This window comes from Lissotriton vulgaris, chromosome 3_1 (genome assembly GCF_964263255.1).
Source record: "Lissotriton vulgaris chromosome 3_1, aLisVul1.2, whole genome shotgun sequence".
Classification (NCBI taxonomy): Eukaryota; Metazoa; Chordata; class Amphibia; order Caudata; family Salamandridae; genus Lissotriton; species Lissotriton vulgaris.
This window is the reverse complement of record NC_141689.1, coordinates 374,884,866-374,897,893: the sequence shown is the minus strand read 5'-3', so window position 1 is coordinate 374,897,893 and position 13,028 is coordinate 374,884,866. Positions and strand designations below refer to the sequence as shown.

The 13,028-nt window shown below is 41.6% G+C and overlaps 1 protein-coding gene across 2 annotated transcripts in view; it reads right to left on the bottom strand.

The window, feature by feature from the left end:
- Positions 1 to 626: 626 nt before the first annotated feature.
- The window catches only part of ZBTB35 (zinc finger and BTB domain containing 35), a 169,951-nt gene continuing 157,549 nt past the window's right edge, over positions 627 to 13,028 (bottom strand). For both annotated transcript variants that reach the window (XM_086960600.1, XM_086960599.1), the window contains one exon: positions 627 to 2,440. In XM_086960600.1, coding sequence (XP_086816726.1) covers positions 1,784 to 2,440 — 657 coding nt within the window. In that variant the 3' untranslated portion in view covers positions 627 to 1,783. The remainder of the gene's footprint in view (positions 2,441 to 13,028) is intronic.

Below are 13,028 nucleotides of genomic sequence, written 5' to 3'. Positions count from 1 at the left end.
AAATAAGGTAAGACTCCACAGCTCAATCCACTAGTCACAAAATATCTGCAGACAGAGCACAGATGATTTGCATTCAATTTACTTACATTGAAATACAATTAGATTTTCCTGGTCTGTGCCGAAATTGTGTTTCTCGGTTTCAATGCTCAAGGTGTTAAGGCCTCTCTGGAGCCAACATGGGCTTTCGAGAATGAGTAGGCTTGGACACAGTGGTTGACTATTGAGGCCTTTTTGGAGACGGTTGGTGGCTTGGCGCTCTGCTCTCTCAAGGCAGGTGCTTGACCTGAATTCTAGACTCACGCTGGGTTTGAAAACCAGAATGAAGATCCTTTGAAGATGTGGATAGTTTTTAAAGACAAACCTACAGGAACTGATGTCATCCCATCCATATTTTCGGTGACTCTTTTGAAAGGGTTCTTCTGTGCTAGAATATGATGCATATTCAGAGCTTGAAAAGAACTATAAAAAAACAGATTATAGGAGTATTGCAGATGTGCTTCCTAAAGATGTACAGACTCCTAGTCAAATGTACTTAATATGCAAGGCAGATCTAATATAATACCTATACTATGCTACCTAGAGGTATGGTTTAGTCCTCTTCAAAGAAGCTCAAATAATCAATATTCTGTGCTTCATATTGTTTTATTGTCCAGTAATACCGAATAAAATATGTACACTCCTAACTTTATGTCCACAGTTTAGTATTTCTAGATTTATATTTTCAAGTTTTTTTTTAAAGTAGAGGAGAGGTGGGTAGTAAAAAAATAATCTGAAACATCTTGATGATTCTTATATATATCTATATATACACATCTTAACCCACATCATAATATAATACATTAATTTTTAAATTAGGCTACTTCTTCCCAAAGTGTAAAAAAACTATTGGAGTGGCAAAATGCCCACAAAAAAACCTTTTTCATATCGGTACTAATTACAGGAATAATCTATTTTTCAATAAATCCCTTTCATAATAAAATAGTAACACTGGTCACTGTGTGGCATGCGCCCCATTTGCTTATTGAGAGTTACTTCTGACTAAATCCTACATATACAAAATGCTTTTCTCTGAAGTTCATTGCACTTTCCAACAAGGCACATGTTTCCTGCTGTTACGTCCACACAGAAATATTGCATTTCTCTACAACAATTTGGACATTCTGAAGTTTGAAGTGAGTGAAGGCATTCCAGACCCATTGTTCATTAAATATGTTTATCTTAACACAGCTCTGCTGCTGAAACCGAATTGTGTGTCTATATAGGCATACAGTTCAACCATGTTGATAGAGAAAGCACAACTTGGGTCCTGGCGGCACAAAGGTGAAGCAATCGTCTAGTAGTACAACAGACTTTCAGTGCAAGCATTCATAAAATGCTTAATTTGCATGGTTGCACTTGAGCTTTTCATGTATAAGAAAGGGTGTTTGGATGTGCAAAAGAACAATATTCTTAAAATTAAAATGTCATTCAAAAACATACTTAAATCTTAATTTTGATGCAAACAGATACAACCTATCTGAAACTGTGCGACTTCATGGCAGATATGTCCATTTCTAGTTACAGCTGCTGCAACAGGACAAAATATAAAAGAGGTGACAATATGTGGCTTTACACCGTCTGAAAAGCTTTTGAAATGTCCTGGCTTTGGTCCACTTGTCCAGTCCAGTTTCCACCCCGAGGACAGGTACTCATGAGCTAACCAATGTCAGTGTAAGACCCAACATTGTTATTCAAGAACACATTTGGTATTTTATTCCACAACTGCCACATGCAGTTATTTGTCCTAGCCATCCATGGTTTCTGTTTCTTCTATATGTCTTACTCTCAAACTGTCCGCATGCCCATTGTCTACTTCGGGATGCTCCCCATTTTCATCTACAACTTGTAGGTCCGACTCGCTCCCTTCCAGTTCTTCTACCTCTAGATCTGCTTCCTCCAAAATTTCTGTCTGTACCTCTTCCATATGTATGTGGTTCATATGATCTACGTGCAGCTCTTCCATGTGCACCTCTGAGCCAGGGTCTATTTCTAAGTGTTCCACCTCCAAATGGCCCATGTCTACCTGGTCCTGCAGATCCTCCAATTGTTCGTCCTTCAATTCGCCGTCCTCCAACAGTTCCTGATGTAAATGATCAATAGTCAATTGTGCTGCGTCCACTTGCACTTGTATCACTTGTTCAACAGGCACCATATGGACCTGCTCCACCTGCTCCACAAAAGTCATTGACGTCAATTGTTCATTTTCCACTGCTTCTACTGGAAGAATCAACTCAGTCACTATTCTCTGTGAAATATTATGTGTGTCCCGAAGATGCCTTCTCAGCTCACTTCCTTGCATGAACCACAAGTCACACAATGTACAATGGTTGGGTTTATCTCCTGTGTGCAATACTAAATGATCCTTAAACTGGTCCCAACTGTTGAAAACGCTGTTGCAGACCTGCAATTATAAAATGATGTAATCATTATTATGAACCGGCAATTAGTTACACAAAACAACTATGCATATGGAACCAGAACGATATTGCGTTTGTACAGGATACCCACACTTTGCAAAACACTAGATTATTGAAAATGTTCTACTTATGTTCTTGAGAGGTGCAAAAATATTCATATTCCAAATTATGAATGACCGTGTCAGTGCCCGACAAAAGGTTCTAGGGCTGGAAATCAAATACAGAGACAGGAATTCTTTATTCTAAACATGAGAATAAAGGGTGTTGTCCCATTCAGTAAGTGGGTGCCTAACAAATGTCTGTACCAATACCCCACCCTTTAATCCCTCACCGTGCAGGCGACACTAGCATAACTAGAGTGTTCACAGATTTTGTATAACTGCATAAAAGTGACGTCACACAGTAGCCACGAGTCTCAGTAAGCCATTAAAGACAATGATAAAGCAGAAACACTGAACAAAACTCATCTTAGCCATCTGCAGTCATGTGATAACCCATATGTAAAAAAGTACACCGAAAGGAATCCAAATTTCTTCTTTCTTACTATGGGGATGGCTGCAGTTTTCGAGCTCTGGGCCACAGTGGTGGTCACGGACTGGGCTCCAGGGGTGGGGTGTGGCCCAAGGCCGGGAAAGACCAGTCCCCTTTATATCATTTTAAATGCCAAGTATGCTTCAATCATAAGAGATAGAGGCAGAAAGGTATTATGTATGTAAATTAAAAAACAACAAAGAAAAGGTGCCTGTAAGTTACTGGGATAAAAAAAAAAATCACATTGCCTTAGTGGAGCACATGAAGAACATAGTGCAGCACACACACTATATCATCACAGTTTTGTAATCATAAAACGAAACATATGGGGAGATTGAAGTAATTATTCAGCTCATCATAATACAGTGGCCAGAGGAAGGACTACAACTACTCATTGTGGTAGTTCTGATCTCACTACAGACACGTTACCTCTCTGCAATGACCTTCTGTCACTATTATACACACGAAACACAAATTACATACATACAAAGAAATGGGTTTTGGGTTAGCCCTCTTCAGTCAATGGTTGATTGGGCTGCGTCCCCTCCAGGCACTAATTTGCTGGGTTGCCCCCAAAGATTCTGGGACCATCCCAGCGCATTTTGCCGACATACAGGACTAGCACACAAAACGGACATTGGAGAATGGGACACAATGTAGCCCACCTACAGAAAACGGCTTCTCTTTTCAGCCACGCTCAACTTGTTAAAATAACTACACCGATAAAGTTAACAAGCTTTAATTTGGAAGCACAGCCCTTGATCTTAGGCACTAAGGGCTGCGATGGGTGAGCCGTCAGCATAACACACCTGGCTGATCTATGCTCTAATCAGATGCTAGCCCGTATGCCAACCTTGTGAAGGGCATGCAAGCTCTGTAAATGTGATGTTAGACAAGCAATTGAGGAGATCATGCACTGCGAGTGGATTTTTCGTCTGACATTCACTCTCTTTTGCTGCAAAATTCTTTAAATGTATCCCAGGGAAAAGCTTCACTAATGTGGCGGCAATCAGGCTGCCGTCTTGGAATAGTGGCATTTCTCCTAGTTTTACAGAGAAACTCATTTTCTAAACGTTTTGCCAAGTTGAAAAAGTGTGCAATATTCTGCAGTCACAGGAAGACCATCTGGCTGTCATTTAGAAGGAGAAAAGTATTTGAGATATTGACATTACATTTTTGTTGACAGGTTACGTGTTATTAAACAACTTTTATGATTAGCTCTCAATTCTTAGATTTATTTAATCTAGATTTTCCCATTTTACACTTTGCATACTAATTACTCCATTTTAAACCAGCTATATTATTTTGTCACCTACCCTGGAGAGTTCTACTGGTGAAATATTTTCAAATGTCTGGAGGATGAGGGTGAACGGTTGTCACACTTGCTCAGAGACTCACTTCATCAATCGCTAGCCGTTTTTGAGTGAAATACTGACATTAAACAGAGGAAAAGCGTCAAGTTCTTAGTTTCCTGTGAAAAGCTCTGTCCGACGAAAGGGCCCAGAGTTCCAAGCCTTAGTAGAAGACTTTCCTTCCCCTCTCATATGCTTAATTTGAGGCAATGCTGCCAACGCTGACCGCGGAGATCTGAGTGCAGTAAGGTGAACATCTGACTGCGAAGGCTAGCCCGGAAACGTGCCCAGTAAACCAAGATTAGATATTTAAAAATAATCCACTTTTCATGAGCAGCCGGTGGAGAGATCTTAGAAGAGTGGAGATTGAAGTCAGTCTGGGAAGACTCAAAATAAGGGGAGCAGTGGCACGGGCTGTAGCTAAAACTGTTTACACACTTTATTCTAAGCCGAAATATTCCTTAGCCCTCTCAGGACAGTGCAGGACCTCAAGTTGGCGTCTGGATTTTGTTCGGATTGTGGTTTCTCATCTTTCCAACTCCCCCGCTTTATTATGACATTCTCCAATTGCAACTGATCATTATCCTGACAGCGGCTTCCGAGCACTATGTCCGATGCCCGGTGGAGTTGCTCGGTTCAGCTATAGAGGAGATCGGCCCTGGTTCATCCCCCGGCCGTCACCTACACAGCTGGACATTGGGCACAATTTCTCCCCGTCTCCCTGTTTTTTCTCCCATCCCGCCCCCCTCCCCTGACAAATTTCCGTAGCTGCTTTCCTTTTACCGGTTTGATTTTGCTCTTGGAACAAATGTAACTTGTAACCTGTATCTCTGTTCCTCATGTAAAGCGCTCTGATACCTCCATGAATATGCCCCATGGCAAATCATTCCTTCTCCCTTTGTTGGGGAGGGATCCAGCGCTTATGCCCTGGAGTCTGAGAGACTCCTCTGACAGAGTCCACAGCGATAAGGGAGTCATATATAGCATAGGACTGGGAATTGCTTCTGTAACTCATGTATCACATGTAACTACACTCCAGTAACTGATGTAGGTTTGTAACTATGCTTTGAAAACAATTGTCCTTCCTCATGTAAAGCGCTCGGATACCTCTGGGTCTAGCCAGCTCTATATAAAACTTTTCAAATACATTCTGGACAACCTGGAGCAGACGTAGCACCCCAAGATAAAGGGCATTAGCATAGTTCAGCCAAGATGCAACCAACGCGTTGACAGCGTCTCTTTGCACTTCGTGGTAACATGCATAGAAATGTCTTGAGGGTCTGAAGCAACTCAAGACAGGTGCCAACCTTTTTTTAAATCTGCGGTTACTATGAATTGCAACTCGGGTAGGGGGTGGGGCAGTGAGGAAGGTCAGGCCACTTCCCACCAACTGTTGGTATGAGGCGCAAAAATAATTTCTGTTTTTATCAGATTTACATTTCAGCTGGCTGCTATGCATCCAGCCGAAAACCGCCTTTAGCAATCTTAAAAGACTTGTCCACTGATGAGGAGGCCACTTCAAAGGCAAAGAGCAGCTTGGTTTAATTAGTTAAGAAATAATCAAGACAATTCCACCAGCACAGCCGATGGGGACATAAAAACGTTAAATAGATTAGGGCTCAGCAAGTAACCCTGTGGCACCCCTTGCTTGACTAATTTATAAGTAAAATTAAAGGGCACCGACTGCCTTGTAGGATCAAGCTTACCCAGTCCTACACAATACCCCCAAACCCCTGTTGGTGAGTCATCGTAAAAGAATCACGTTATTCCTTTTTTCTTGTTCCTAGTTCCTGATTACAAATTCTTTGCCATATTGAATGCTCTCCTAAGCTTCAGATTGACAGCTCAATGATAACAACTGTAGCATCAGGTGGTGCCACACCGCTCCAGCGCAACTCCTCTTCCAGATATTATGTCAACTGATTATATTAGAAGCTCATCAGCGCGAGGATTTCAGTCCCTTTTTTCTGCTCCTCATAGTGTTCAGTCCAAAACTTTCTCCTGGTGTCTCACTGATTAAATTATTATTTTTTGACAGTCACTGGGTCAAATGCCTCTTCAAAGAGCCTCAATTGCAGGTGTTACCACAAGACAATATCCTTTGAAACTACATGTGTGCTATGCTGGTTTGAGCTGGGGTCTGCGACTGTTGCACCTCTATTTGCCCAAAAATCATTGGGACAGGAGGCCAAATTATGTTACGCATTCAGGAAGACCCTATTAGCAGACTCCCTAGCCCAAAGAAAGTCACCTTCAAGGGAACATTCTCATAAGTGATTTTCCCACAAAAGTCCTCATAGGAGGGAGAAGTCCTCCTTTTCCCGGAGGAAGATGTCCCATTTCTGGGACTGGTTGGAGTCCTGACATGGTTTGCTGACACTAGACTTCTGTTTAAAGTTCAGTGAACTCCCTTCACCTAAAAAGTAGAGAGTGAACTTTCCCCGGTCACCTTCAGGCTAGCAATGTGGAATCTTTTCAGGACAGCCCTGCTACAATCTTCCTAGAGGCTAGGAGGTCCATTCCTGTGAAATTGGCGAATCTGGAAGCTCCCACCTCTACGCCTCTCATTGCTCTGCCTTCAAGGCCACAACTGACTAAGGCACTGAACACTGTTCGTTTCGTGCCCTCATTGGCACGGACTTCAAGACGGGTGGGGGGTGTCTCTCAATGAGCCAACCCCTGCACCAACTACAGAGCCAGTAGGAGAAATATTTGGCTAGCAAAAGAGAGTCAAGGCTCTTTTCAGTGTTGAACCATTATCTGAGCATCTTCCCAGGTGCCAAACTTTTATACACTTGAAGGAAAGGATTGGTTCAGATTCAGATGCATTCCTAATCTTCCAGATGAAATCACAGACAACGTCCTGGTGGCCAGGAAGCCTGCAAACGAAATCGGTCTCCACAGGCCTCTGGAACAAGCGTAGAGTTGGGCGAGTCACAAGTCAATAATCCATTTACATCTCATATTTCAGATGCCTTGATGTTTGCATTGTCCCTTGCACAGTAAAGCCTGGCAGTGGCCACAGTTAGTCTTTCTAGTCTTTCTATCAGGTTGGTCGGCATTTATGTGCCTTCCTGATCAGCTTTCCTTGTTTAACTTGCCACTGAAGGCATGCTTTCTGAAAGGCTTGCTTTACTTGTTCTCTCTCCCACCACTATTTATTGAGCCCTAGAGGGATTTGAACCCAGTGCTAATTTTCTTGATGGCATACCCGTTCAAGCGGATTCACAGATGCCCAGTTGAACTGCTTACTGTAAAAAAAGTTTTGTAAGGACTACTTCTGCTTGGAGGATTGATGAACTTCTGGCTTTATTAGTTTATCCAACATTCCCCACGGCCAAAGAGAAACGTTATAACTGGATGTTTGCCACGTCTGCATGCGCTGCACTAACCGTGTGCACTGAACAGGTACATCAAATAATGTTTGGACACTAGGGCATACTTAAACCTCTTTCTACTACGCTTTCAAATGGACTACCCTACTTCTCACCGAATACCTCTATCAATATATTCTCTACCTCCACTCTCTCATTCACCCCAAACCCCATACCACTTCTATGACTACCAAAATAACCCTTTCAAGAATCTTCCCTACTCTAGTCCTCCTTGCATCATCTCATACCTCTTTTACTACACCCATCCCCCTATACCCATCCCTCTGACACTTCCCTTCCACATCCCTTTTACTCATCCCAAGCCGCCTCCTACTGTTATGACCTCCAAAACAAAGAAAACAAAAAGTCTAAATCCTACCCTCTTCTGTCCCGCCACTATCTTTTTAAATCCAAATAACAGAATAACATGTCCACTCATATTTCACTAAACTAACCCCTTATAGGTTCCAGAGTAACTGCTACTCTCAGAAAAAAAGCTTCAACACCTCATCAGGAGTAACAAGTGATATATAAATGCGAACTTTTTCCCTCTTTATCCCTCCGCTACGCTTCTCAATCCAAATAACTGACTAATATCCACCACTCAAATTACCTTCATATTTCACTATACTAACTCACCACTAATCCTTTATGGGTTCCAGAGTAGTGTGCTACTTGCCAAAAAAACGCTTCAAAACCCGGTGAGGGTACAAAGCACTTTATAAATGCAAAACTTTTTTCCCTCTTCTATCCCTTCGCCATCCTTCTCAATCCAAATAACTGACCAATAGCCACAACTCAAATTACTTTCATATTTCACTATACTAATTCACCACTAATCCTTTATGGTTTACGCAGTAGCATGCTACTTGCCAAAAAAGCGCTATAAAGCCCATCAGGGGTTACAGGCGCTATATAAATGCAACCCTCCTTCCCCTCTTCTATCCCTCCAATATCCTTCTGAATCCAAATAACTGACTAGCATATCCACCACTGAAATTACTTTCATATTTCAATATACCAATTCAACACTAATCCTTTATGGGTTCCGGAGTAGCGTGCTGCTCTCCAAAAAAGAGCTTTGACATCTTGTATGGGGCAGTAAGCTCTATATAAATGCAATAACAATACAAATAAAAATTATATGCCTAAAAACATTGAACAGAAGAATATATTTTCTTCAACTAAGAGCTATCATGTTGAAAAAAGAGAAGGCAACACCATTTGCGTAGTTGCGTCACAGCTGCAAGAGAAGACTTAACCCACGTCAGCTTCCGATGGAGTAGAATTACAAATGGAGAACTCTGTGACAAGACTACGGTGGCTTGGTCTGTTCATTTTGTGCAGGGTATGTTTGTCTGGTGAAGTACTGCACTCATTGTACTGTCCACACGCATGCCAAGGTAAAAGTAAGGACTGAACTTCAGGGCAGAAAGAAGCAGAGTGCAGGTTGGCTGTAGAGAAATAGGAATGACAAAATGCTGAGCACCTTCATAAAAACGGCTCCGGATGGCAACATTCAGTGCTTCAAAGAAAATCAGTCCATGTTGGCCACTGGTTGACTGCTGAAAGAGTTGGTCACAAGTGCACTGTCCTTGCAGATTGTGCTTGCATGTCAACTTTCACCTCTTCTTGTAGACGGGATAGTTTCCTGTTTTTTTGGTTCCAAATGTGTACAAGCCATACATTTTTTCTGATTAAAATGGTCAGCAGCAAACAATTAACCTGGATTACGGTGGAAGAGGCAGTGACCGTGAACTTTATTTTGTGGAGGGACATCGAGCCTATAGGGGGCAATTCCAACCGCTACTGCGTTAAAAAAATACTAGTGGATGGTATATCTACTTCTTAAAAACCAGAACAGGTGGTGCAGTCCAATTTCATTCAGTAAACACGAATGAGGAAGAATTTCACTTTACACTAATGTAAGTGGAGGAATTTAGATCCCAAAACATTAAGTCTGGAATTACAGTTTTATGTTAGCAACATATATCTTCGTGCATGCCTAATGTTGCTGGCTACAAAAGTCACAACTGTCTTAAGCATCACTGGCGATATGATGCCACTTTAATGCGAAAAGTGATCCAAGCCTCTTCTCCATCTAGGTTTGGCCTTCACCATCTCCTATTCACTCTAGTCTGCCCAACATTGAATAGTGTGCTGACGCATTACACCAGTTTGTCAGCGTTGTAATGTTTAGCACCCTCTAATCATAGATTTTCACTGCTTGTATGTTTGTCACCACCCTTATGAAGCGTGAATGAACAAGCTCTCTTGACCTATAAGGCGGCCATAAAATTCCTAAGGCAACTGCCTTTCTGATGCGAGACAAGCTGAGCGAGGCAGCCAGTTTGGCAGCTAGTTCCTTCCAAACAACATTTTAAAGAAAGTTTCAAGCCCTCACTCTTAACAGAATCAAAACGGCAACCTGCATTCCGCACAAATACACCATCAGTGAGCACTTCACTCACTAAAACAGATCATCAACTTGTCTCGTGGCTGGCGATTGTTGCTACTATTGGACCCTAGTCTGGCTAATGCGTTAATCCTGTGCCTCATCTCTGGTGCTGCTCTGTTATGTTTTATGTAGGGTAATCTTCACCACCATTCCACATCCTTCTTTCTTTTAGGACTGTGGCTTATGCATGTTGTGCTAGATACTTCCCTGTGTTCATCGTCCCTATGTATCCGCTACCCTTGTGCCCCTGTCTCTGGGCTTGCTGCTGCTTGGGTTCTAGGATTTTATTTGTTTTGCTGACAGCTGTCCTCCGATGAGCTCTAGAGCATTAGAAAACATTCTGTTTCTAGTGTTCAGTGCGGAGTCATGTGAGAAGCAGTGCTCATCTTTGCCAGTGCTGCCGTATACCAATTCCCCACTAAAGCTGGCAATTAGAAGAGTAACAGAGAGGAAGCGAGAAACCAAGACTCCTAGTGTAGCTTAAAACAAACAGATAATACAAATCAGAGTAGACACTGGAGTAATGGTTACTTGGTTGTAATGTAATAATTGTACTGACTCTTCTAGGTTAGGACCAATAAATACCTACCTTCCGGGAAAGATATTTCAGTTCCCCCTATGTAGTGGCTTGAAAGGGCTCTTCTTCAATTGGAAAAGGGCAACAGTAAGCTGCCATGAGAGTGGAGGACGTCTTTCGGTGTAAATACTCTAAATAGACCCTTAAGGAATTCTTTAAGGAATATATTAGACAAAAGAGATGACGCGTACAAAGTCCTTCTAAAAAGTAAAATGGCAGCCAAATGGTCCTTGACTAAGGAATGACTAATTACTGTATCTTCTACGTCTAGCAGGATCAGGCCCATCTGTGAAAATATAGATTGTAGATTATTCTCAGTACACCAAGTGAAATATAATTTCCATTTTGCTCCATTAGGTCTTGTTGGTAGAGGCTGCCCTCGCTTTAGATAGAACGACTCATAATGTCTCTTGAATGTCTAGGACAGTGGTCTCCAACCTTTTTATAATGAGGGCTACTTTTGAGACATCAACGACTGACCTGTTCCTGTCGCGACCACATCAAACACCATCGCAATAGTGACCACACCTGCCAGGATTACTAGTAGTGACCACCCAGATGTATTTTACAATACTGAATGATGCTAAAATATCACATCAAGAATACATGTTAGTATAATATCATATAGGTGTTTATAGATGATTATGGATTTACTTTACTAAACTCTACATGCCTTTGATTATATATGAATCTTTAAGAAAAATAGATGGCGTAAATTATATACAACTAAGCTTCATTATTTATACTCACCTTCGTGATATTGCTGCAGTCTATATTCTGGATACAATGTTTTGGCTGGATGATATTTAAAATTAGGTATTGTTGCAGAACACTTACCATATCCACGGAGCATCAGATGGGATTATTAATAGCAACTTCATGGCCAATGAAATAAAAGCCTAAGCAGCAAGTGCCCTATGGCGCAAAGGAAATACTAAAAGCTGTACAACTATCAAACCTGGTATGCTCGCTTGAATTTTTTATAATTTTGCTATTGAACATTAGCAGATCAGTTTCTCTGAATATACGATTTTCTAGCAAATATGCACTTTCCATTTTGGGTTCACACTCTCAAAGAAAATCTATTTCTGAACAGAACTCAATGTTTTCCTCAATAATCATATTGTATGCATGATCTCTAAATGTCAGTTTGGCGTTTGCTTAGTACAAATGTACACACAGACAGATTCCGCACCACCTACCCAGGTTTTACCATCACATGCAAAGGATGCACACTGTTATATCAAAGATGGCCTTGATCACTTCTTGGAAGCCAACCATTATGTCAGGGTCACAATTGTGCCATTGCCACCCACCATAATCACGGGAACCCACGCAGCATGTTGGCTGTTCTTATCATAGCGGTATGCATGAAAAATATTATAAGGATGGCCACGATTATGTGATAGATGGTGACAATTATGCCAAGTATACTCACAATATGCCAAGGATAGCTAACATTATGCTATGAATAGTGTAAGGATGTCCTGCATATGTCAAGATTGACCAATTTACCATAATTATTCCAATGCCACCATTATGTCAGAAATATACATAATTATGCCAGAAATAAACCAATTATACTTGAGGTTCTAAATACATTTGGTGTTTCCCGACAGCAGGAATGGATTCTAGGAAGAGATAACGCCTTACAAGGAGGGGCACGTCGTCAGAAACCTACAAACCACATACATAAGTGCACACACTAGCATACAGAAAGATTTAAACAGACATACACCACCCCATACCCCACATGTGAAACAAAAAAAGCTGTTACCCATCTCCACTCTGAATCCAGCCTCTGCTCTCCTTGACCACAAGGTTGCAAATGAAATGGTTCTCATACTGTCTACGGCAGTCCCATACTCTACAGAATACACACTGGCTATTGCGGCCACTTTTTTTCTAGCCCAGTTTTCACACACACTGTTATGACTAACAGACTGGGGCTTGCTAAGTCAACATTCGTCATGTGACTTTGCTAAATTCATAGTGGAGGAATGGGAGCTCTTTTGCAGATATTACAGGCTGTCACAGTGCACACATTTGTATTAATATCACCCTGCTAACGGTTTGATTGGAGGTCACTTCAATGATAAGGAGATTTGTAGCACTGCCTTCTTTAATTTAGCTAGACCCTCAATTATATACTGTGCTGGACAGCATTTCATGGAACTACTTTCAGGCCCAAAAATATTTAGAGGGTGTGGACACGGTTGAAGAATCTGTTTATAGCACAGAGACAGTAGGTCCGGAACCAGCTGCAGCTGAACCCAAGAT